The 21,426-nt window shown below is 38.5% G+C and overlaps 1 protein-coding gene across 3 annotated transcripts; it reads left to right on the top strand.

The window, feature by feature from the left end:
* The first annotated feature begins 868 nt into the window (after positions 1 to 868).
* Positions 869 to 21,347, top strand: LBR (lamin B receptor). 3 transcript variants are annotated; one of them, XM_072409915.1, is made up of 15 exons: positions 889 to 1,027; positions 7,610 to 7,748; positions 7,833 to 8,014; positions 8,384 to 8,578; positions 8,700 to 8,888; positions 9,696 to 9,849; positions 10,434 to 10,627; positions 11,333 to 11,387; positions 12,113 to 12,307; positions 12,658 to 12,761; positions 13,697 to 13,822; positions 14,758 to 14,926; positions 15,914 to 15,994; positions 16,109 to 16,231; positions 18,175 to 21,347. In XM_072409915.1, the coding sequence occupies exons 3-15, from the start codon at positions 7,850 to 7,852 to the stop codon at positions 18,333 to 18,335; spliced, it is 1,911 nt and encodes a 636-aa protein (XP_072266016.1). In that variant the 5' UTR covers positions 889 to 1,027; positions 7,610 to 7,748; positions 7,833 to 7,849; the 3' UTR covers positions 18,336 to 21,347. The 3 variants fall into 3 exon arrangements, with proteins under 3 accessions (XP_072266015.1, XP_072266016.1, XP_072266017.1); XM_072409914.1 differs by lacking the exon at positions 7,610 to 7,748 and having other exon boundaries at positions 869 to 1,027; XM_072409916.1 differs by lacking the exons at positions 889 to 1,027; positions 7,610 to 7,748 and adding an exon at positions 6,590 to 6,833.
* The last annotated feature ends 79 nt before the right edge of the window (positions 21,348 to 21,426 follow it).

Raw genomic sequence — 21,426 nt, 5'->3', positions numbered from 1 at the left:
CTCGCTTTACAAATATTCTTTGGTGGACTACAGAACAACTCCTCACTATCTTGTGAAGAGGAGGAGAATGTTAGGGCTCCATTTTATAAAGCAGGGAATCAGACATTTCCTCAAACATTCCCTTGTGGGAATCTTCCAGGTCAATGTGTTTCAAAAGCTGTAATTAACTCCCACTAGGGAATGTTTGAGGGAATGTCAAATTATGTTTTATAAATAGAGCCCTTAGTGTGGTCTGTTTCCTGTCGTAGAGTGACAACATTGCTCCTGCATATATAGACAATGAGCAAGTGTTGTCACCGTAGGACATGAAATGCGTTATTAGCGCAATAAAAATAGGAAAATAAAGGGGAAAACCCTGAACAAAGGAAACCAATACATCTGAAGATTGCAATATATCAGTTTTATTTTTGGGATTTATGTAGTGTATTAGCAATTAATATAACACACTTCTTTTCACAGATTTGTTTATTTTATAAACTTTAATCATTGCATATTTCTGTGCTCAGTTATTTTTTTTATTATACTTTCATTATTTTTGTGGGGTAATTTGTCTTTTTATTGACTTCTCAAATTTTTAAACATTCTAAAAGTCCACAAAAGCTTGTATTTCTGTGAACTTCACACTTTTCTGGTTGTTTTGTACGGTTATGAACAATTTTTAGAAGTACTGGGGACTTTTAAGCTTAACACAGGGCGTCGTGAGGTGAATTCCATCCCTCAGCAGCCCGCCCTGCAATGCGGCTCATCTACACACTTCCCGCCTCCATTTTACTCCTCACTCTGCCTCAGGCGCCAGACCGTGGGCCGTGTTCAGTCACTAGCCTTACCCCGCCCACAACACCTGCGCCGGCCAATCCTAGTCAGGGGCAAGTTCCAAACAACCCCGCGACGACCAATCACATCGCTTCGCGCCTACTGACACTTTTGCGAAGTTTCGGAGTACCGGAGACGGAGCCGTTACGGACGGGGGGCGCTGTGATTGCTGTGAGGTACCGAGAGCAGCTGGTCAGCGAAGCGGAAGGAGAAGGTAATCACCAGAGGGCGTACTGCAGGCCGGGAGTGTGATGGCGCCGGCTGTGATCCTTATCTCGCTGGCTGTTTATTTGAGGGCTTATTACACCGAGAGATACCGGGAGTTCTGTGGGGCTGAGCTGTAAACTTCTGAAGTAAAAGTTTGCAATATATAAATAACTCCAGCCTGTATATGATATATTTACAAGTACATTAAAGTATGTTAAAAGCCAAAACTTATTTTTAGAGCAGAATATATAATTTAGTGATGTGATGAGAGTTGTCACAGGAACAGGAAAGGAAGGAAAATGTTCCAGTGGGGACACTTATTATGGCTAGCATTTCTTCTCACCTCTTGCAGCTATAGGACAGGAAGTGAGGGGAAATCTGCCCACAGACAAATTTACCCTTCTCTGATGGAAATTAATTAGTTTTGGATATACATGAGATGGGGTCACTCTTTATTCTTTTGTAATTTTAAGGTGAACTAAACCTGACATAGAGCAGGGAATGGGGCTGCAGTCCACCGGACGTACATTACTTTGCATTGCTACGTTATGATTGGTCCTCAGCTGTTGGTGCTTTCTGGGCTTGTTCACCATAGAGAAGTTTGGTTGACCAGATAGGTATGTTGTACCTTACTTTGCATTGTTGTGATTGGTCCCCCAGCTGTTGGTGCTTAGGTCCTGTTCACCATAGAGAAGTTTGGTTGACCAGATATGTATGCCATACATTACTTTGCATTGCTAGATTGTAAGCTCCTCAGGTTCCTCCGATGTCAGCCTGTTTTCTGTCATTTCCAAGCCCTATTTAATGTAGTTAAATAGTTAGTCAATTTAATGTGTAATTCAGCTGTGATACTGTACAGAAAATGTATTTTAGCTTCCATGTTTTTGGGGGGTGTTGTTGGTACTGCTCTTCTTCCTGATATCACTTGAAACAAGCACTTCCTGCTCCAACAGGTAATATAAATCAATGGAAAATGCTGCCTGACAACGAGCAGCCAATGGGATTTCTCCATGCTGTTTACTATAGCAACACACCTACTGTAAACAGCAATTAGCGTTCCCATTGGCTGCCGTTTGGCAAGAACATCCCATTTGGTTTACATTAACCCAGTGTTTCTCAACTTTTGTTAACATTGGGGAACCCTTGAAATAAAGTTCAGTTAACCTGCTTTTATATTTACTATATCAAGTATATTAGTGTGGTCATCAATAGGACAAATGCCTCTTACATTGCTGTGCAGTGGGAAGAATGCCAACCTTACAGATAGCCAAAAAGATCATTGGGGTCACTAAAAGTGAGAGGCACAATTATTTAATTGCTCAAAGAACCCCTAGCAACCTCTGGAGGAATGCTGGATGAAAAACACTAGTGTTCTCCCCAATGCCTTTTAGCTGGTGCACCACTTTTCGGTAACCACCCAACGATTTTTGTTGTGCTACTGATGAGAGGATGATCAATTGGTGCACAGCAGTGTATGACCCCCCTGTGTTTAGTGTGTGTTATTCACCATCTCTTTATTATGATTAGTTACAGTGGCCAAAAAAGGATGTGGTGGGTTATTATTATTAATAAACAGTATTTATATAGCGCCAACATATTACGCAGCGCTGTACATTAAATAGGGGTCGCAAATGACAAACAAATACAGACAGTGACACCAGAGGAGTGGACCCTGCCCCGAAGAGCGTACAATCTAGGAGGTGGGGAAATTAACATATACAATATGAGTGAAGATATGGAATGGTGGAAAGTAGTGATGGTTTCAAAAGACTGAAGAAGACAGGATTGAAAAAATGGGATTTGAGCGCTCTTTTAAATGAGCAGAAAGTAGGAGCAAGCCGAATAGGACGAGGAAGACCATTCCAGAGAGTCGGGGCAGCTCTAGAAAAGTTTTGTCCAGGTCATTGGAGGAGCGGAGAGAGCGGCTTGGGGAGGATTTTTCTATCAGGTCAGAAACGTAAGTGGGACAAGAACTGTGGAGGGATTTGAAGGCATAGCACAGGAGAGGAATTTGATTCTAAGGTGAAATGGAAGCCTATTTAGAGAACTGCAAAGAGATGCAGCGGAAGAGGAGTGGTGGGAATGCTGTGTATGGGGTAGGAAGGTGTGTAGGTACGTGGAAAGGATGGATAAGTCTGGCTGCAACATTCATTATAGATTGCAGAGGGTGGAGTCTAGACGTAAGGAACTAATTCAACTTTCCTTGGCCATCTTTGTGAGAATTTATTTATGGTTTCTGCATGCTCTGAACACCTGGATGAGGTAAATGTTTTCAGTCTTGGTCTGTTGATGTTACATTTTTGTATAATTGTCACTGGAGTTTGCAAATAGTTGCAGAACTGTATTGATTTAAATTCACATGACAGCCAGCTGAGTAGCTGATACAAATCAGCGGTGATAACAGCTAACAGTGCAAGCAATGATATCAGCACTGTGTACACAATCCAGTGAATGTGTGTGATGATAGCCGTATATATCGTTGCCCGTGTGCATTTATATACAGCGTTGGGAGCTGAGTCTGGCAGCAGCGTGGGGATTTTGGTTTTCTGTCGGTTATCTATGACTATTGCAGAGTTTTTATAATTAATTTTCAGTTGTGTGGTGTAAAATAACAACTCATGGCTGGGATCGGTGACAGCAGCTTTATTACATCAGTGGCCACAATGTCAGTCTGTGTATAAAGCCGTGAATCTAGCATTCACCATTCTCTGCAATTCAGTCAGATGGACCTGGAAAATTCTTCACCCGAGAATGTTCATGACTGGTTTATTGCTGTGTTTATAAACTCTGCAATGTTCAGTATTTGTAATGCTAGGGATGTTAGATTCTGCAGACGTATCTGAGGAAATGGTCAAAGACCTTGAAGTAGGGAGGAGTACAATTGCTCAATTTCCATATATGCTTTTGGTGAAATCTGGAAGCCCCCCCCCCCCTTTAATAAGGTTTTAATGAGATATCCACCTGCAACCAGGGGTATTCTTACTGACTTAAAAAAAAAAAAACTGGTGGAATTTAAAGGCACTTTTATGGTAATTCCACATTAGAGGGTGAAATTACTTTCCAGTTTGGATTTTTTTGTGTGTTTGCACCTCCCTGAATCTGAAACCAAATTAAACTAACACTTGCAAATAAAAACAAGTGAGTGCACTGAAAGTCTACCACCAAAAATGGACAAAGAGATTTACATGGTCTGTTCTTGAAAGAGACTAGGTCCTCATTACCTGAATCACCTGGATGTAATGCCATGGGTCAGGCTTCTGACACTCAGCCCCCTTGGCCAAAACTTACTTTACTAACTTTACTTACTGACTTCAGTACTTTGAAGGACCAACTAGAGCCAGGCCCTCTGATGTAATTAAAAGGACTCTTTCAAAAAGAGACCCCCGGACTAAGGCTAAGTACACAAGTGCAATGATTGTCGTTAGAAAACGAACGATTAACGACCAATCAACGATTATTCACAATTTTTTTAAATGATCGTATTGTGCACAATTCTGTACATGCTGAAACGATCCGTTTGTTCAAATATAATCCACCAACAATGTACAGGCACTAGATACAATCGTTTGAATGATGCAGGGAGTGGAGAAAGTGTATCACAGAACCATCCACGATCACTGAACGACCGTACACACAATAGATAGCGAATGATCGTTGCCCAATCAGATCGGCCGCTATGGTCATTCATTTCCAGCCACTTTCTTCGTTCATCAGCATCATTGAGCACTCTTTTGTTAACAATTATTGGACGGTCGGTCATCAATCGTTCGTTTCTAACGATAATTATTGCACTTGTGTACGTAGCCTTAGGGAGAGCCATACCATATTCTACAAGTTTGTTGGGGGACATGCTGCAAATGACAGCGAGACCCCTATGATGCGGGTAAGTATGTCCAGGGTTAGTGAGATCGCTGCCATGACCCCCTTTCACTAAAAACTTTGGGCACCTGGGTTAGAATGCCCACATCATTACACCAACTTAGAACTCTCTTTTAAAAATATAATTTTCATGGCTTTTATACTGATCCTTTCACGTCAGCACTATAAAGCCCTGTACAAGACACCCAATGGACATCAGAGATTTGTCTTTGGAAATTATCTTTCATAATAGTTTCCAGTGACCGATGAATGAGCTAACGCTATACACACAGTGCCGTCCTGCTTTATGGAAAAGGAGTGAGCAGCACCTACTGGGCACTCCTCCAAAGGTGTAAATATAGCTTTATAGTCGATAACCATACACAAGTATAGATGAGGAATTTTGCCATTTCTGCTTGATCCCAGACTGATGGAAAAGTACAATATTCAACAGCCAGGAAACTACTATTCTCAAGAGGCCAGGCATTGGCAGCCCTTTTTCTTTTTTTAATAGCCATATCACTTTAAATGTATATTCATTCTTACAGAGAGCCTCATATTTAGGTGTCTGCAGGAAGAATTGTTTATGCTAACTATATGTGATTCTTTTCTTCAACGTCTACTATTAACGTGCTAACTTGTGGGATGCAAGTTGTCAGTATCTAGACCAGTTCTTGGCAATCCTTTAATGTCTGAAACATCTCCAGCTACCAAATCCTTATTTAGTTATCTCTGAAATGTTTTTTTTTTTATTAATCATTTTGCTAAGTACTGATGCCGTAATGCAAGACTTAAACAGCACAGAGCAGCATCATCCATCTCTGATCCAAAGCAAGCACCCAGTCAGCAAAAGTATTGTGATTCAGAATTGTAATAAAGGACAGGATAAGCATGACCATCTTTGAGCTTGTAGCAACAACCCCTAATTTTATTCTGACATATTCTGCTTAGAATTGTGCCTTGTATGAGCCGTTCATTGACTTAAAATCAGCACTGCTGTTTCTGTTTCTTGACAGGGTCAAGTGAGGATTTTATGTCTGTTGTGGCCGGCAGATGTCTTTTGGCATTTTTTAAAAATGTAATGTTTATTGGCAAGTCTGTTTTGACAGATTATGGGTTTTACTGTCACTGGTGAAATATAGTATTTATCAATGACCATTAAAGTAAAGCTAAGTACACACTTCCAATTATTATCGTTGGTAAACGAACGACGAACGATCCTGCACGATATCTGCGAACGATCGTATAGCACCGATCCTGTACATACAGATAACGACACGATCGTTCGTAGATATTGTACACACAATAGATGCGATCGTTTGAGCGATACAGGAAGTGACGTGCACGACAGGAAGTGAACGAACTTTCGTTCATCACGCATGCTCAGACCATGGACGATCAATGAACGATCGTACACACGAACGATGGTCAACGATCGTCGTCCGATCCGCCGGTCCGGTCGTTCATTTCCAACGACTTTCCTCGTTCGTCGCCGTCGTTGGTTACTTTTTTTACGAACGATTTTTGCCCAATCGATCGTTCGTTCGTCGTTCATTTTGAACGATAAAAATTGGAAGTGTGTACGCAGCTTAACTCTCACTGGAACTTGCAAAAAAAAAGAAAAAGTTCTTGCAAAACTGCTCCACTGCAAAGAAATTGCTTGGGAAAATATCTCCCTATGCCAGATTTTCCATGCATGTGGATCTTCTATGTACCATGCTGTGCTCCTGACTCTTGTTGCTGACCCTCCCTTTACGTTCTTACTCCTGTTCTGTAATGATGTTGAAGTCAGTAGGAGGGACAAGTCGGGAAGGGTGGGGGGACAGGAGCTTGATGACAGTCCCGGAGTTGCATGTTTCAGAAGATTTCAGCCGGCAATTTTCTACAATGGAGCCAGTTTAATCGAGAGTCACTTCACAGTAGTTTGAAACCAAGATTGCAATCTGCCTAAAACAGTAAGAAGATGTCCTATTTATAATATATTTAAAATATTTTACCTGCCACATTTGTGGTACATCTGCAGTAAATAAAAGTGTTGTTTGCATTCTGAATACAACCGTTGTTACTGACATTACATGCAAGTTGTTTCCAGGATGTGGTTTTATTTTGTGAAAGCCTTCAAACTAAATCAGTGACAGAAATACATTAGGTGGGGATTGACTAGCTTGTTATGTTTTAGTAGGTTGTCAACACGTGAGTATGTTACTTTCATGTTAGAGTGTTCTTCTGTTTGGAAGTCGTCCTGCAGTAGTTAATGCTCATAGTGGTTTGTAATTGTTTAATTTGAATTTCCCATGTGTGGATTTAAAGTAAAGCCTCGTTGCACATAATTTCACACCTGCATTATTCTGGTAGTAAAAGAGCAGCCATGACCCTGTCTGACCCAAGTGTTTAATTATGGGCATTCAGTAAGCCATCAGATTGTCTTCACTGAATGTGATGTATTGTTAAGGGATCTTCTTTTGTATCCTTGCCACTTAATTCAGTTACCTGTAATGAAGCGCATGCTTAAAGTTATGGAAAGGCATGTTAGCCACCTTTGCTTTCATGTGAACGTGCTGGTTATTGGCACAGTCACACTGAAGAGTAGAGAGAGACCGTAACCCTGTGTTAGCTCAAACCAGAGAGACTTAAGGGTTTAAGAAAAAAAAAAAAAAATATTTATATATACCCTAAATGTCCTAAAGCTTTTCTTTTATCTCCTGTTCTTCTGTCATAACCAATTTACCAGGTAGGAAATTGAGTAAAATCTGCAACAAGTAAATAAACAAACAAAAGCTAATTGGGGTTCTGGATTCCCCCACTTAATGTGTTTGAAGCATCTGAACCTCAGAAAGATGCATCAATAATCTTGCATAAATCTTTACACTGTAAGTAGTTGACATGACAAGTTTATTCTCTCAGGCTTTAGGTTTTCCCTATTTTTAAAACCATTTTATTTTTTACTTTTATAGAGCAATATCACTTTAAAATGCCTAGTCAAAAATTTGACGATGGATCCACGGTCATGGGCAGATGGCCAGGAAGCAGCCTTTACTATGAAGTGCAGATTGTGTCATTTTATCCATCAACTCAGCTTTATACAGTGCGATATAAAGATGGAACAGAGCTTGACCTTAGAGACGGTGATATTAAAGTAAGTAAATACAGTTTCTGGTCTTTTATTTATAATGTTTTCAGGTATATGTAAATATCTTAAGCATCAAATGGACCCGTTAGAAAAAAAAAAAAACTTTTTCTAAGTTACTTAAAGCTCATGCTCATTAGTGTGATCTGATGCATAGGTGAAAGTTTATTTGGTCCTGGGGAACTATGCTTCATGTGTCTGATAAACGTATTATAGTAATATTGTCATGAGCAGTATCACGTTGCAGAATTGCAAAGCATGCAGATGTAATAAGCATATTTGATTTTTTAAAATTCATTTCTACCAAGGACTCAATAATAAATTTGCTTAAATTTCTTGTAGTATTCATTTTCTAACCTTAACATATTTCTGTGCTAGACCCTGGGTTCTTTTCGAACCAAAAAGAGAAACTCTGCCTCTCCCTCCAGACGGAGGAGCCGATCTAGATCGCGTTCTCCTGCTCGAGCAAGGTCACCAGGACGCCAGCCGAAGAGAGCCCAGCAGGCATCTCCTGCTCCTGTCACCAGAAACAGCCGCAAGGGGGACTTCTTAAAAGTTCAACTAACACCACTGGTAATGGCATTGTAATTCCCTCTATCTTTCAGAAAGTCTGTGACATTAGAGGGAGTCATACTTGTAGCCTGATGTATTTTTCTTTGGTTTTTCAAAACTAACTCACTTTATTTAATTTCAGAGACTTGAAGACTATAGCGTTGGAAAGAGCAATGGTGAAGCAGAGGGTATAGGAAAAACTGTTGATTACATCAGAGAGCATTTGCGTACTAATGTGGAGAAAGAAGATTACCTCAGGGAACCTTTACGTAGTAACGTGCAGAGAGAGGATTACTTCAGGGAGTCTTTGCATAGTAACAGAGAGAGAGAGGTAAACGCATACAGTATCTTGGATCTTTCCAGCATAGTATCAACAATACATTTTTTTACTATAAGAAGAATCTTTTGTCAAATTTTTCTCCTCCTTTCAGGATAGGGGGTAACAAAAGGGCTTTTGAAAAAAGCTTTTGAATCTGAAGGTCCCCTTATCCCATATTGCTGTCAGTGTACAAATTTGAGAGTTTTCACGTTTTGTCCTGTTTAACATTTTTTGCCATGGATTCATAGGTCTTCAAATAATCTTAGTACTAACTCCTTCCTACACTACTTAAAGTGTTTTCATTTTTTGTTAATGTGATTGCCCATATACCCCACCCGCTCACATGCATGACAAAAAGACCTTTCAGTTAATCCCCAAAGGTGTTCAGTAGGATTGAGGTCAGTACTTTGTGCTGGTCACCTGAGTTCTTGTACCACAAGCTCATCAAACCATGTCTTTATGGAGCTGTATGTGTAGACATACCAAAATCAGTTATAAATATGGACGTTAGAAGTGGATTATTGTCTAAAATCATTTTATGCTGCAGCATGAATGGTAACTATATCAGGAAATGTCCAAACTCGATAATTTGCACAAATTTTTGGCCTTTAATGTGAGTGTGTGATAGTCAGGTGTCCCAAACGCACTTCGTTTAATGTATATTTATAGTTTATCAAGTAGCATTTAATCTTTTATTGATACTTTCATGAAACTGTTTTTTTTAAAATATATATACATTTTTGTCCTTATAAAAATCTAATAATTAATTTATATTTTTATATAATATTTAAGGAAATTTATTTATATATTATATTTAAGGAAAACGTGGTGAAGGAGATTGTTAGGAGTGAGCGAGTCTTGAGGTATAAACGCACAAAAGAGCAATACGCAGAAAAAGAACCTAATAATATAGAAGTTCTTAAAGTAAAGCCAGCTGAGAAAATCCAGACTTCAGAGTTTGGAGGGAGGATAGGTAAGTCTTGTTTTCAAAGAACTTTTCATCCTTATTTTTGTTTATTTGCATGACATATTTGTTAAAAACAAAATTGCATAAAACATCAGAAGAGTATTATATAAAATGAGCGATGGGTGCTCTTTATTGATATTCAGGGCCTAGCCTGTATATTCTGTTTAGTGACCATGAGCAAAAAAAGTGTTGGTGTATCAAATGTGGGAAGGAATTATTTATTATGCCCTGGGGGATGGTTAATGCCAATGTAGTAAAGGATCTGCCTATAGTGGCCACCCAGTTTCCTACACTTAGGGACAATAAAACAAGGAATACCTTTATAGATCTTGGCTACCATTGTGGACTTTTCCATTGGGAAATGCTAGCTGCCTCACTTTTAACTATAGAAATAATAAGTTTGACTGAATTTCATTTCAATTTCATTTGCTGCATATTTCTCATTTAGTTTCTGTGATTTAAAAATTTTGAAGTAAGATCTGGTCTGGCAAATAACAATTTCAGATACAGGCAAACTACTACAACCTTTGTACTGTAATCATTCTATATTGTGGCTTCTCAATCACATTCATTTTTATTTTTCGCTAAAGGAACCCTGTTCATGATGTTGTCATTGCCGCCATTGTTATTCTATTTGCTGTACCAGTGTACTCAGAAGAATGTGCCGCTCTTCAGTTTCTACTCTTACTCAGCACTGGTTGACTTGTGGAATCCTACAGTTTTGGGGTATTTTACTCTGTGGATACTTCTTAACGCATTATTCTACCTGCTCCCCATTGGCAAGGTGAGACATTTTCTATAGTTTTGAGGAACTTAATCTTAATATATATAAAGCTAAACAAAGTAGTGTTTTTTCTTCTAGTAGTAAGCTTGGCGGATTTGATAGAAATTAATTTAGTCAGCTGTCTATCAAGCAAAAATTCTAACAAATTACTCTTTGAGTATGACCATCATTGCTTGGTAGTAGTGTATACGGATTTATTGTGTTAGCTTTATTCGTATCTCCTTTCATATTTGTCATCTTTAAACTAAGTCTGCAGCACAAAAAGTCACTTGTATAGAAAGGATTTTATTGCTGGAAACCTTACCTAGAAAAAGCAGACAGAGCAAAAAAGGACTAATCACCAGTAATGCCTGTCGTTTCAGCTGATCTCTTCCCATTACTGACTTGCCATGCATTGTTCTGCACTGTTTCTGTGTGGAGGTGAATGTTTTGGTAAAGATTTTGCTTCCTTATGTCAGAGCTGCTAAAATTCACAGTGCATTTCTGTTTGTAGGAGGCATTCAAGACTAAACTAGACAATTTTGTTCTGCGTTTACCTTTTTTACCCACAGTTTTTAATTTTTGGTAACCTTAGAGGCATGTACTGTGTAATGTCGGGTAACTGGTACAATAAGCATTATCATAAGAAACAACTTTTATATCTGTTGGATAATTCTTACAGTACAAGAACACATTTTTTGATGTAAACTTTTTTTTTGTGTTAAGGTTGCATATGGTGTGCCCCTTGATAATGGAAACAGTCTGAAATACAGAATAAATGGTAAGATTTCTTTCTTAGTATTCTCTGTTCTCCTAACTGGTACCTACACTTGCTTAGATCAGTTATTTAGATCCTGTGGAGGATCATGGACTGAACAGAACATATGTATCTAACTTTTCAGCATACTTCAGTTATGCTTTACTACACCTGGTCCTAAGCCTTATTTTAAGAAAACCAGGCACTATCTCACAAGTATTCTAAAAAGATAACAGTAGTTTTTTTAAAACGCAGGACTTAATGATAAGTTTGAACTTGCATCCAGGGTATTACCAACAAAGTGTAGGTATTTTCAGGCACCAGGAGATGCTTGTGCATTTGTTGTGTTTGTTTCCTTTTTTATGGTAAAATTCATCCATTATATTTATGTAGTCTTGTAAAAACATTTGGCGAACCAGTACAGTGATCAAGGCAACGCATCTTGCTTCTATATACATATACCAGCAACATTACTTTGTGAACACACTGGAACTACTTTGTGAACACGCCTTTTAAGCAGTTATTCTTTAACATGTCTGTGTAATTTTGGTTCTTTATGAATACCTGAGCCTTTTTTGAACCCCACATATGTAGCCTATCTTGGTAGTCCCCCTTCATTCTGCAGTGATATTGCTCTGCACAGAAGGTTCCTATATATGGCTCGGGAGAACTTTTTTAATTTTGGGTCGGCAAGAAAAGTACTTGGTTCTGTCTTTTCTACATCACTTATATATGTTTTCTCTTTACAGGATTCCATTCATTGATCTTGGTTGCTGTGGTTGTAGGAGGGCTTTTGTACTACCAGGTCAACCTGCTTTATGTATACAAACATCTCCACCAGTTTGCAGCTGCAGCTACTTTATTCTCTGTGGTTCTAAGTGTTTATGCAGTTGCACGTTCATATAGAGCCCCAAAAGAGGAACTTTCTGAGGCTGGGAAATCTGGTACGTCATGATTTTAACAAGCACATAGTTAACGCAAACATTCTCACATTTTGCTCTTTATTGAATGTATGAACCTGTACTTGCATGTATATACATATTTTGACGGGAGGGGGGGTATATTTTGAAACAATGGGTCATTGGAATCTGGATTTTTTTTTTCTTTTTTTTTTTTGATTACAGAGTGTTCTCTGCAGGTTTATTTAGAGAGCACTGCATGTTCTGAGAAATGATAGAAGTATTCTGGTATAAATTGATCTTTATTGTTAGTGTCACATTTCACACATTTGTTTGATTCCTTTAATTCCTGTTTGTGACTCAGAACCAAATCAGTCTTTGCTTCCTTATTACAGGCAATTTCATCTATACCTTCTTCATGGGTCGAGAGTTAAACCCTCGCATTGGAAACTTTGATTTTAAGTATTTTATTGCCATCCAACCTTCAGTCAATGGCTGGGTAAGGCTTCATTTTTCAATGTTTTACCTTTATATAAAGACCTGGGAAATTTTATCTCCGTGGGGAAAGGGTGGCGGGTGGGGAGGGGGAACAGTAAATCAATAAGGGGTCAGTGATGAGAAAATCAAGTATGTAAGCAGCTTAAATGTGTTAACTGTAAAGATTGATCTTGGATACACTCCTTTTTGAAATTTGCCAATTAGCCAATCTGGCTATTTGACATTAAAGCTGACCTTTAATGGCTAAATCTTGCAGAGTACTTTTCCTGTACAGGCACAACAAAACAAAGGTTGCTTTTTATATAAACATGATTGTCTTTGCGCAAAATGTTAATTTGGGTCAAAGGTATAATTTTTTGCAGATCTGCAACTATGGAAATGAGCTGTTGATATCCACATATTTAATGTTTTCTAATTTGCACCTTATGAGCCCATCATGCTCTGGGGATAATATTGCTGGGAGTGGGGGCATAATTGCAGGAATGACTCTCTGATCCTGTCAAAAATACTATCGTAGTGTTCTGGTAAACAACTCATGGCCTTGAGAAGGGTTGTGCGTTACAGCCACCAGTCTCACTAACAAGAAATAGGAAACCAGAAACTCTTTCAATACTAAGATATAATTTTCTGGCTGCTTTATGGAATTAAAAAAACTGCATTCGCATTTAATGTCTGTTTATTAAAACACTTAAATTGCTGCCGGGAGTTGAGCTTTGAAAGAACCAAAGTTTAGGGCTAAGCAAGACTAAATTTTTAGATTACTGTTATTAATGAAGCTATCGTATCCTTTTTTTCATTATATATTTGATTTGTATGCGCCAGGTTTTAGCATGGGTTAAAGACTATTTTAACATCTACATCTGTAATTTGGTGTTTAGTACTTTTCTTAACGTTTGATGTTTACATCTGTAATTTCTTACTATGATTTTTTTTCAGGTTTTCCTTAACTTCATAATGCTTTTGGCTGAAATGAATGTTCAAAAGCTTGACAATCCTTCAATATCCATGATCCTTGTAAACAGCTTCCAGCTGTTGTATGTCCTTCATGTGCTTTGGAATCAGGTAATTCACAGTAACTTAACTAGGTTTTTTATTAAGATTTGTGTGTTGTTTTTGCTTTGTTTTGTTTTGTTTTTCCCCCAATGCATGTTTTAAAGCTTTTTTAGACACCAACTCTCCTCTGCCTTTACTACTGAATGTCACATTAGTATGTGAGCACCATTCAGTGCAGTAGTGCTGTGAGATTAGATGTCAGTAGTTCACAGATTGTGGGGTTGATGACACTGGCTCAGAGACGAGGTGCTATGTAGTGGAGTGTCGACCTTCTGGTGAAGGCATAAATCCCCTTAATAAAGTGTGGTCATCTTATTTAAAGCTTCTACCAGAAAGTGTTGTTCTGCTTTTATCCGTTCCTGGAACATTTCATGTCAGATTCTTCCTAGGAGAGAAGAACACACAGACACATACACTTCAGGGCCAGTCTTGATGTAATCAATTAATTTGGTGAGCAAAGAACATGCAAACTGAAGAAAATGTTATCTTAATACCAAATTTGGTACCCCAGAGATGTTTAGCTGCTGATCTACCTGATGTAACTGTAAAACAGTAGCTGCTTAGCTGCTTTAGAAGGACCTATACTGAGGTGTCAAGCTTCTCAAAAATCATAAAGTTAACCCGCCATATTAAAGATACATGACCAGGTAATCCCCCAAAACTGGAAGTGTGCCACACAATGTTGTAAGCATGCCTTAGTCACTTTCTGAGCTGTCAGTGAAGCTTTTTAAAACTTTTATCTAGTTATTTACTGCCATATCAGGGAGAGTATTTCTAGGCACCTCCACTTGATAATGTGTGGAAGTTAACTCCACATGTGAACTTGTTTGTAGAAATATTGTAAAGTCACTGCATCATACGTGTGACTGGTCTCGTTTTAAAATTTGGATTCATATTGCTTACTAATGTTGAGCATTTTAACTGATCCTTGTGTCTTTGTTTAGGAGGGAATCCTAACCTCTTTGGATATTACCCACGATGGTTTTGGCTTTATGTTGGCGTTAGTAGGCCTTGTCTGGGTTCCAATCATATACTCCCTGCAAGCAATGTATTTGGTCAACCATCCAGTGGATCTTTCCCGTACAGTTGTTGCAGCCATTATTGTTTTGAACAGTAAGTTTCCTCTGTTATGAATTCTGCGTTTTTGGTTTAGTGCATACAGCTAGATTGATGCATAGGCCTTGTCTAAGCTGTCATTCTCAGTACTTTCCTACTATATACATATATACCTATGTATATATGGTGTGAGTCACTGCAGAACAGAGAAATGTATGATTGGGTTCCATGTCCGCTCCTGATTTTGTAGCTATTACTGTAGTATTTTTAGATGCTTTTAAGGGATTTTTTTTTAAAACCACTAATATTAAATTAAATGAGAAATACCGACAGGGGAGGAGAGGACACTGCCCAGAAGAGCTTACAATCTAAGAGGTGGGGGATGTATCACACAATAAGAGGGGGATATGGATTGTTTAGTTTAGACTCATTCATACGTCAGGGCTCTCATTTAGCAAAGTGTCCAAAATAACTATCTCTGATTTATAAAGACTTGATAATTGCCAATAAAGCTGAAGCCTGGGCTAAATAACATTGCCATGGCTAATGTTATGCAACTGTAATGTTCTTTGCAAGTAAAGAAACTCTGTATGATTTGCCACAATGGGCCTAATTTATTAAAGCTCTCTAAGACTGGAAAGGAGTATAAACTCTTTCATCAGTGAAGCTGGGTGATCCAAAAAACTGGAATGGATCTGGTCCAGGATGATAAAAAATAGCTAATGACTTTTAAGAAATCCATTCCACGTTTGCTGGAACCCCCAGCTTCACTGATGAAAGTGTATCTTCTCCAGCTCTGAAGGGCTTTAATAAATCTGGCTTTACCAACCAATAACTCTCAAAGGAAAGGGGAAGTCTTTTTTTTTTTCTTTGCTTTATAGTTTCAGCAGCCTTTAAAACTGGTATAGAGTAGCTGCCAAGCAGAAATCGGTTTGCAGTTGCAAATCTTTCTGTTGCTATGTTACTAATTCAGGTATCATGTTATTACTCATTCATCCATGCCAGATCTTTCATTTATGTTGTTTTATGCTTGTGTAAATTTAGCTTTCGGATACCTTCTATTTCGATGTGCAAACAACCAGAAATACGCCTTCAGGAAAAATCCAGATGACCCAAAACTTTCACGTGAGTCCAATCACCCTCCCTTCCCTCGTCTGATCCTTTGATTGGTCTGAATCCAGTTCTTGTCCTCATCCGGATTACATGCAGCTGTGTAAATGTTCTCTTTTCTCTCACCAGATCTGAAAACAATCCCAACTGCAGCTGGCAGTAGGCTGATCGTGTCTGGGCTTTGGGGATTGGTCCGACACCCAAACTACTTGGGTGACCTCATAATGGCCTGGGCCTGGTGTTTGCCTTGTGGTGAGTATTACGTTATGACACTATTCAGCCGTTTTGTACTAAAAGAAAAATTGCTGCAGTTTTTCTTGTGGACATCATAGACTTTTGCAGTTTAAAACTTTGTTAGGTGGATTAAACAAAAGGAATTACAAAACATAAATATAACATAACAGAAATAACCGGTTTATCAATCTTTCTACATATGTACAAAACTGTATACAAAGAAAAAATATAACAGTGCAAAGTAATCATTTTCAAAATTCACCACGAAACTTAATTTTTCTGAAGTAACATAATAATAATAAAGTCTGTTGAATTTAGGGGTTCTTAAAGGAAGTGAGGATAAAAAAGGAAAGGGGGGCACTTGATCGGGGACAAATAAGTTAGCTGAACACATATAGTTAAGAGATAACCTTGACTTATTTGGGCGTGTAAGGATCTAGATATACAATCAAAGGTCTAATGTGCTGAGGTGAAATATTCAGGTGATTCACGGAAAAAGGTCCAATAGAACCATCTCTGGTTTGTAATGTCCTCAGTGTCTGTAGGAGATGCTGTTAGGTTCTCTATCAGATAAAGCTTGTTATGACGGTTAAACCATTGGGCAATACTGGGGGTCCCTGGTTGAGGCCACATTGCCGGGATACTTGCTCTTGCAGCATCCACTAACCTTATTAAAATGGATCTGTGATAAAACTTTCTTGGAATAGAGGTAAGATATAAAAGAAAAAACCCTGCCTCAAAAGGTATCTGGTAAACCTAGGGTGGGAGACCATGCACCCTTTCCCAGAGGGGAGGAACTCTTGGGTAATCCCAGAAAATATGCCATAAGGTGCCTTTATGTTCATTACTTCTCCTGCAAATATCTGAAGCCTCTGGAAACCTAGATCGCAAGCAGACCGGCACTCTGTACCATCTCGTCAGGATTTTATATCCCGTCTCATTAAGACGGGTTGAGCAATTGAAAGTAGTTGCTCACATTGGTCAGATGAAAGATCTATATTAAGATCTTGGGCCCACTTTGTAACAAACGGGGGGACAAATTCTGGATTTGGGACGATTAAGGATGAGCACAAATGTGAAGTCAAATGCCGAACTGGTTTCTGTGTCATACACGGACTCAAAATCTGTGAGTGTCTTCCTAAAATTGTCCAGTCTCGGGAGAGAATGCAAAAAAATTGTGTAGCTGACATATGCCAATTCAGCAAATGATTTATTTCCAGTAGGGATGGCCGCTTGGAGTGCTATAAGAAGAAACTTTCTTGGTTAGCACCCAATTCTGCCACAGCCTTAAATTTTGGATTCTCTAGACCTGGTAGAAAATTAATAGGTCAAATCACAGGACTCAAGTGACAGCGTAGAAATTTTGTTTTATAAATTGCTGTATTCAAGATACATTAATGTTTATTGCTTTTACTTGCTAAATGTTTTTACAAGTGTATCTCAAGCCAAAACATCATTATTTATTTTAGCTGTGCAGATTTGGGAATTTTAGGAAGTTGTCTTCCTTTGATGCTGCTCCTTAATTCTAACCTATAAAGCAAAATATATATCCTCAGCTCCTCTCTGGAGGTCCCCTGTGCAGACCTGTCCATTCATTTATGCTCCAGCCTCATTTATTCCTGTGGCTGGCCTGTGTTTCTGAAGGACATCTCCATTCAGAGGAGTCTGAATGCTGCAGTATGGATAATATAACTTGTACACAGGGTTTTTTTTATTTTTTTTTTTTTAATGTACTCTGATAGGGTGCAATGAAAAATAAATAGTTACTTGGCACAAGTATGCATCTTGCCTTCAATAGCTTTTGGAAATCGGAGTGAAGTTACAGAAATATGACGAGTATAAAGTTGATTTATTGCCAGTTATAGAATTGTAGATTGACTAAGCTGCTTTATATCCTATAGTTAATGCCTTATTGCCATCAATTACTGCTATTACCTGAACCCCTTTGTTTTTCTTTCTAGGTTTCACCAGCATTTTGCCATATTTCTATGGCTTTTATCTCACTTGCCTTCTCCTCCATCGGGTATTCAGAGTGGAACAGCAGTGTAACATGAAATATGGCCCTGACTGGCAGAAGTATTGTCAGCATGTTCCGTATCGCCTCATCCCTTACATTTATTAGCAAGGCAACTCTACACATTTGTGTCATTGTCTTTGGATTCTGTCCTAATTTAGGGACAAGTGAAATCCGCTTTGGCCATGCAGGCTTTTGTAAATGTTTAATATTTTGTAAATAATGATAAAATTATTATTTTTTAAATGTATGTCATAGCAGCTGAGAGGCTTTATGTTTCCCGCCAAGCAAGGATAACTATTTTTGTATGTAAAATAACTTTCTAAGCTTTGTGTTTTCCGTTAGATTGGATTATATGCACATAAAGGGTACCTATAAGGTAAAGTGCAACGTGACATAGGAAAGCCATATTTTTTGCGGATATCATTTGGGCTGTCCAAGATCTTTTTGTAACCTGATCAAAGTGTATCTGAAGTCAAAACTATTTTTGGATAGAGGTGTGTACAGGTTACAATCCCTGTTAGGTTTTTTTTACTGCATATGAGCAAAGTTAACCCTGGATTCAAGCACACCATTCTTTAGTGTAGTTGCATATAGCCAACTGCTGTTTCAGGGACACAAGGCCTCTTTTATCCAACATATATATATATATATATATATATATATATATATACTGTATGTACTGTACATATCCTTGATAAAGGAGACTTCTGTGTCCTCACATTGCTGTTGGCCAGGTTTGCAGACTTTTTGTTCATATGCACTTTGCATCATTGTCAACCTTCACAAGACAGGAATCTTACAGACGTCTCCCCAGTGGGACAGACATGGCCAAAAATATGACCGCGCTTTTAACTCTACTCTACTCCTAAATGTAAAAGAACAATTTAGGCTATGTATATATGTATATATATATATATATATATATATATATATATGTATGTATGTTTATGAGAGGGATGCAACCACTGTCTGTTGGTGAGCACAATTATTAAAGTAACCTTTGAAAGGTTTTAATCAAATGTAGAATATTTATGGGTATACAGTGTACTTATACGTACATATTTTATCTCTTTAGGTGATTAGGTTTTGTGAAGACGGCACATAGTAGCTTCCCTTTTAATTGAGGTATAAATTAAATCTATGGGGGAAATCTCTATGTTCTGCTAATACACCCAGGGATATGTTGTGTGTACAATTGGTTGCAGGCTGTTTTAATGGAAAGTGTGTTAAGCTGAGTTTGCAGCTTTTGCGATGCCGGGATTTGATTTGTAAAGCTCTCACTTTCTACAATGCAGATAGAGAGATGTGTCAGCATTGTAACATCATGTATTGCTATCTGTGCTCTTCTGCACTGCCTAATAACTACTGACTGTCAAATGTAGGTATATGCTTTGCATTTTTAATACTGGAAGCTTTGATTGTGGTTTGAACCCCCTTAGCCAAATAATCACAAGCTCTGGATATGGATACAAGTACAAGAGTGGTACTACCATAAGCCACCCTCTCTACATGGATGACATCGACTCTCTGATCCTCCTGACTCGGGTCTTCAGTGCAGACATTGGAATGTCATTCAGAGTAGAGAAGTGTGGACGAATAGTAGTGAAGAGAGGTAAGGTAGTTAGGACTGATGGAGTGGAACTACCAGCAGGGCACATTGCAGACAGAGAGACCAGCTATACAAGTACCTTGGTATCCCACAGTCACATGGGAATTATGAGGAGGAGGCCAGGAAGACGGCAACATCCAAGTACCACCAAAGGGTAAGGCAGGTCCTGAAGAGCCAGCTGAATAGGAAGGAACTATCCAACTTCCCCTATGAACATATCACCAACTGGTAGCTCCTGACTTAAAACCACTGAACGACTACCTGTTGTAGTAAGTTCATCCAATGCTTTTTGTGAACATTTGGCATTCTTACTGCGTCTTTTGTTTGCTTTTTAATAGGAGAGCTTTTTCAAATTCAAAGCCTTCACCAATCTCTTCCTGATCGCTAATATGCAAATGAACATGCTCAAAATATGTTAATTACCATGCAAGCCCTGCTTTCTAGTAATTGGTAGTTACTGGGTGCCGTGCTGTGTCTTTGCCTGCCGCTTACAGCCGAGGGAGGGTTAATGTGGTCTCATTTAGATACAAAGTTGTCAGCTATGACGTTAAGATTTTTTTAAAGATATTTTATTGTGAATTAATTGATTTCTCAGGACTTTTTTATAAACTTTTTTGGAAATCCCATGTTTTAGATAGATAACTTATTATGGGTATATTGAAAGATGTGAGAAGAATCCAGATTTGTGTGTATTTCTGCTACCTCTTGTTATGGCTTTCTTGGCATAGCCGGGACCATTTACAAAATGTATCAAAAGGTCTGAACCAGTCACGGATTGGTGTCTTGAAGCAGTTTGTCTTCATTTATAACAAGCAAATTGTAAAGTTACATTTACGTGTCCCATACCCATCCTGTGCACAACCCATCAATGCCACGTGAAAGGATGTGAGCTGTAGTGCTGCAACAGGCAGGTGAAGGTGCCATCAAAGGGTCACTTTTTTTGCAGTGTGTATAGTTTGAGCTACAGGCAGTGCCAGTACAGTTATGCCATTTACCATTGGTGCGCTGCATACTGACACCAGCATCGAAGATTGCCTGATTTCATGGGCACCCCGGGGCTAAAGCAGACATCACTTTCCTTTGTTATTCATACTGGAGGATGTGTGGGTCACCAAACATTCTGCAACAAAAGTGCCATTTTAGAATTGGCAGCAAATCCGCTACCAGTTGCAAGCCAGCAAATATATATGAAGAATTCTTAAGGGCCCATTCATGCAATGGTGTCCCAATTGCTTGCACTGCAGTGCACCAAAAATCATGGTGCCAAGTCAAGGATCAATGGATTTTTTCATATTAGCTTAATTTTCCGTCTGCATACTTTTTTTTTCCTCACATGTGAATAAATTGTGTATAATCATATTTTTTGTATTATGATATATATAAGCCTCTATTTTTGGTATTTTTTTCTTACACATATATTCACATAAAACTATGAATTTGTTATTCTTATTAAACATTGTTTCACAAATGTTACTATAATTTTATTAAATGTGTGGACTTTCATGTTACCGGCCAGTGTTTTTCCTTGAGTAGATCTAGAATGGATTACAAGTAAAGCTTGTGGTGGGCGTGGCTGGTGGGCGCAGG

This window comes from Pyxicephalus adspersus, chromosome 4, assembly GCF_032062135.1.
Source record: "Pyxicephalus adspersus chromosome 4, UCB_Pads_2.0, whole genome shotgun sequence".
Classification (NCBI taxonomy): domain Eukaryota; kingdom Metazoa; phylum Chordata; class Amphibia; order Anura; family Pyxicephalidae; genus Pyxicephalus; species Pyxicephalus adspersus.
This window is presented reverse-complemented; position numbering and strand designations above follow the sequence as displayed.

Excerpts from the sequence above, each read along its gene's own strand:
- LBR (XM_072409914.1), top strand. The coding sequence starts at position 7,850 with ATGCCTAGTCAAAAATTTGACGATGGATCCACGGTCATGGGCAGATGG. Across the intron at positions 8,015-8,383 it reads TTAGAGACGGTGATATTAAA|ACCCTGGGTTCTTTTCGAAC; the intron begins GTAAGTAAATAC and ends TTTCTGTGCTAG. Across the intron at positions 12,762-13,696 it reads AACCTTCAGTCAATGGCTGG|GTTTTCCTTAACTTCATAAT; the intron begins GTAAGGCTTCAT and ends ATTTTTTTTCAG.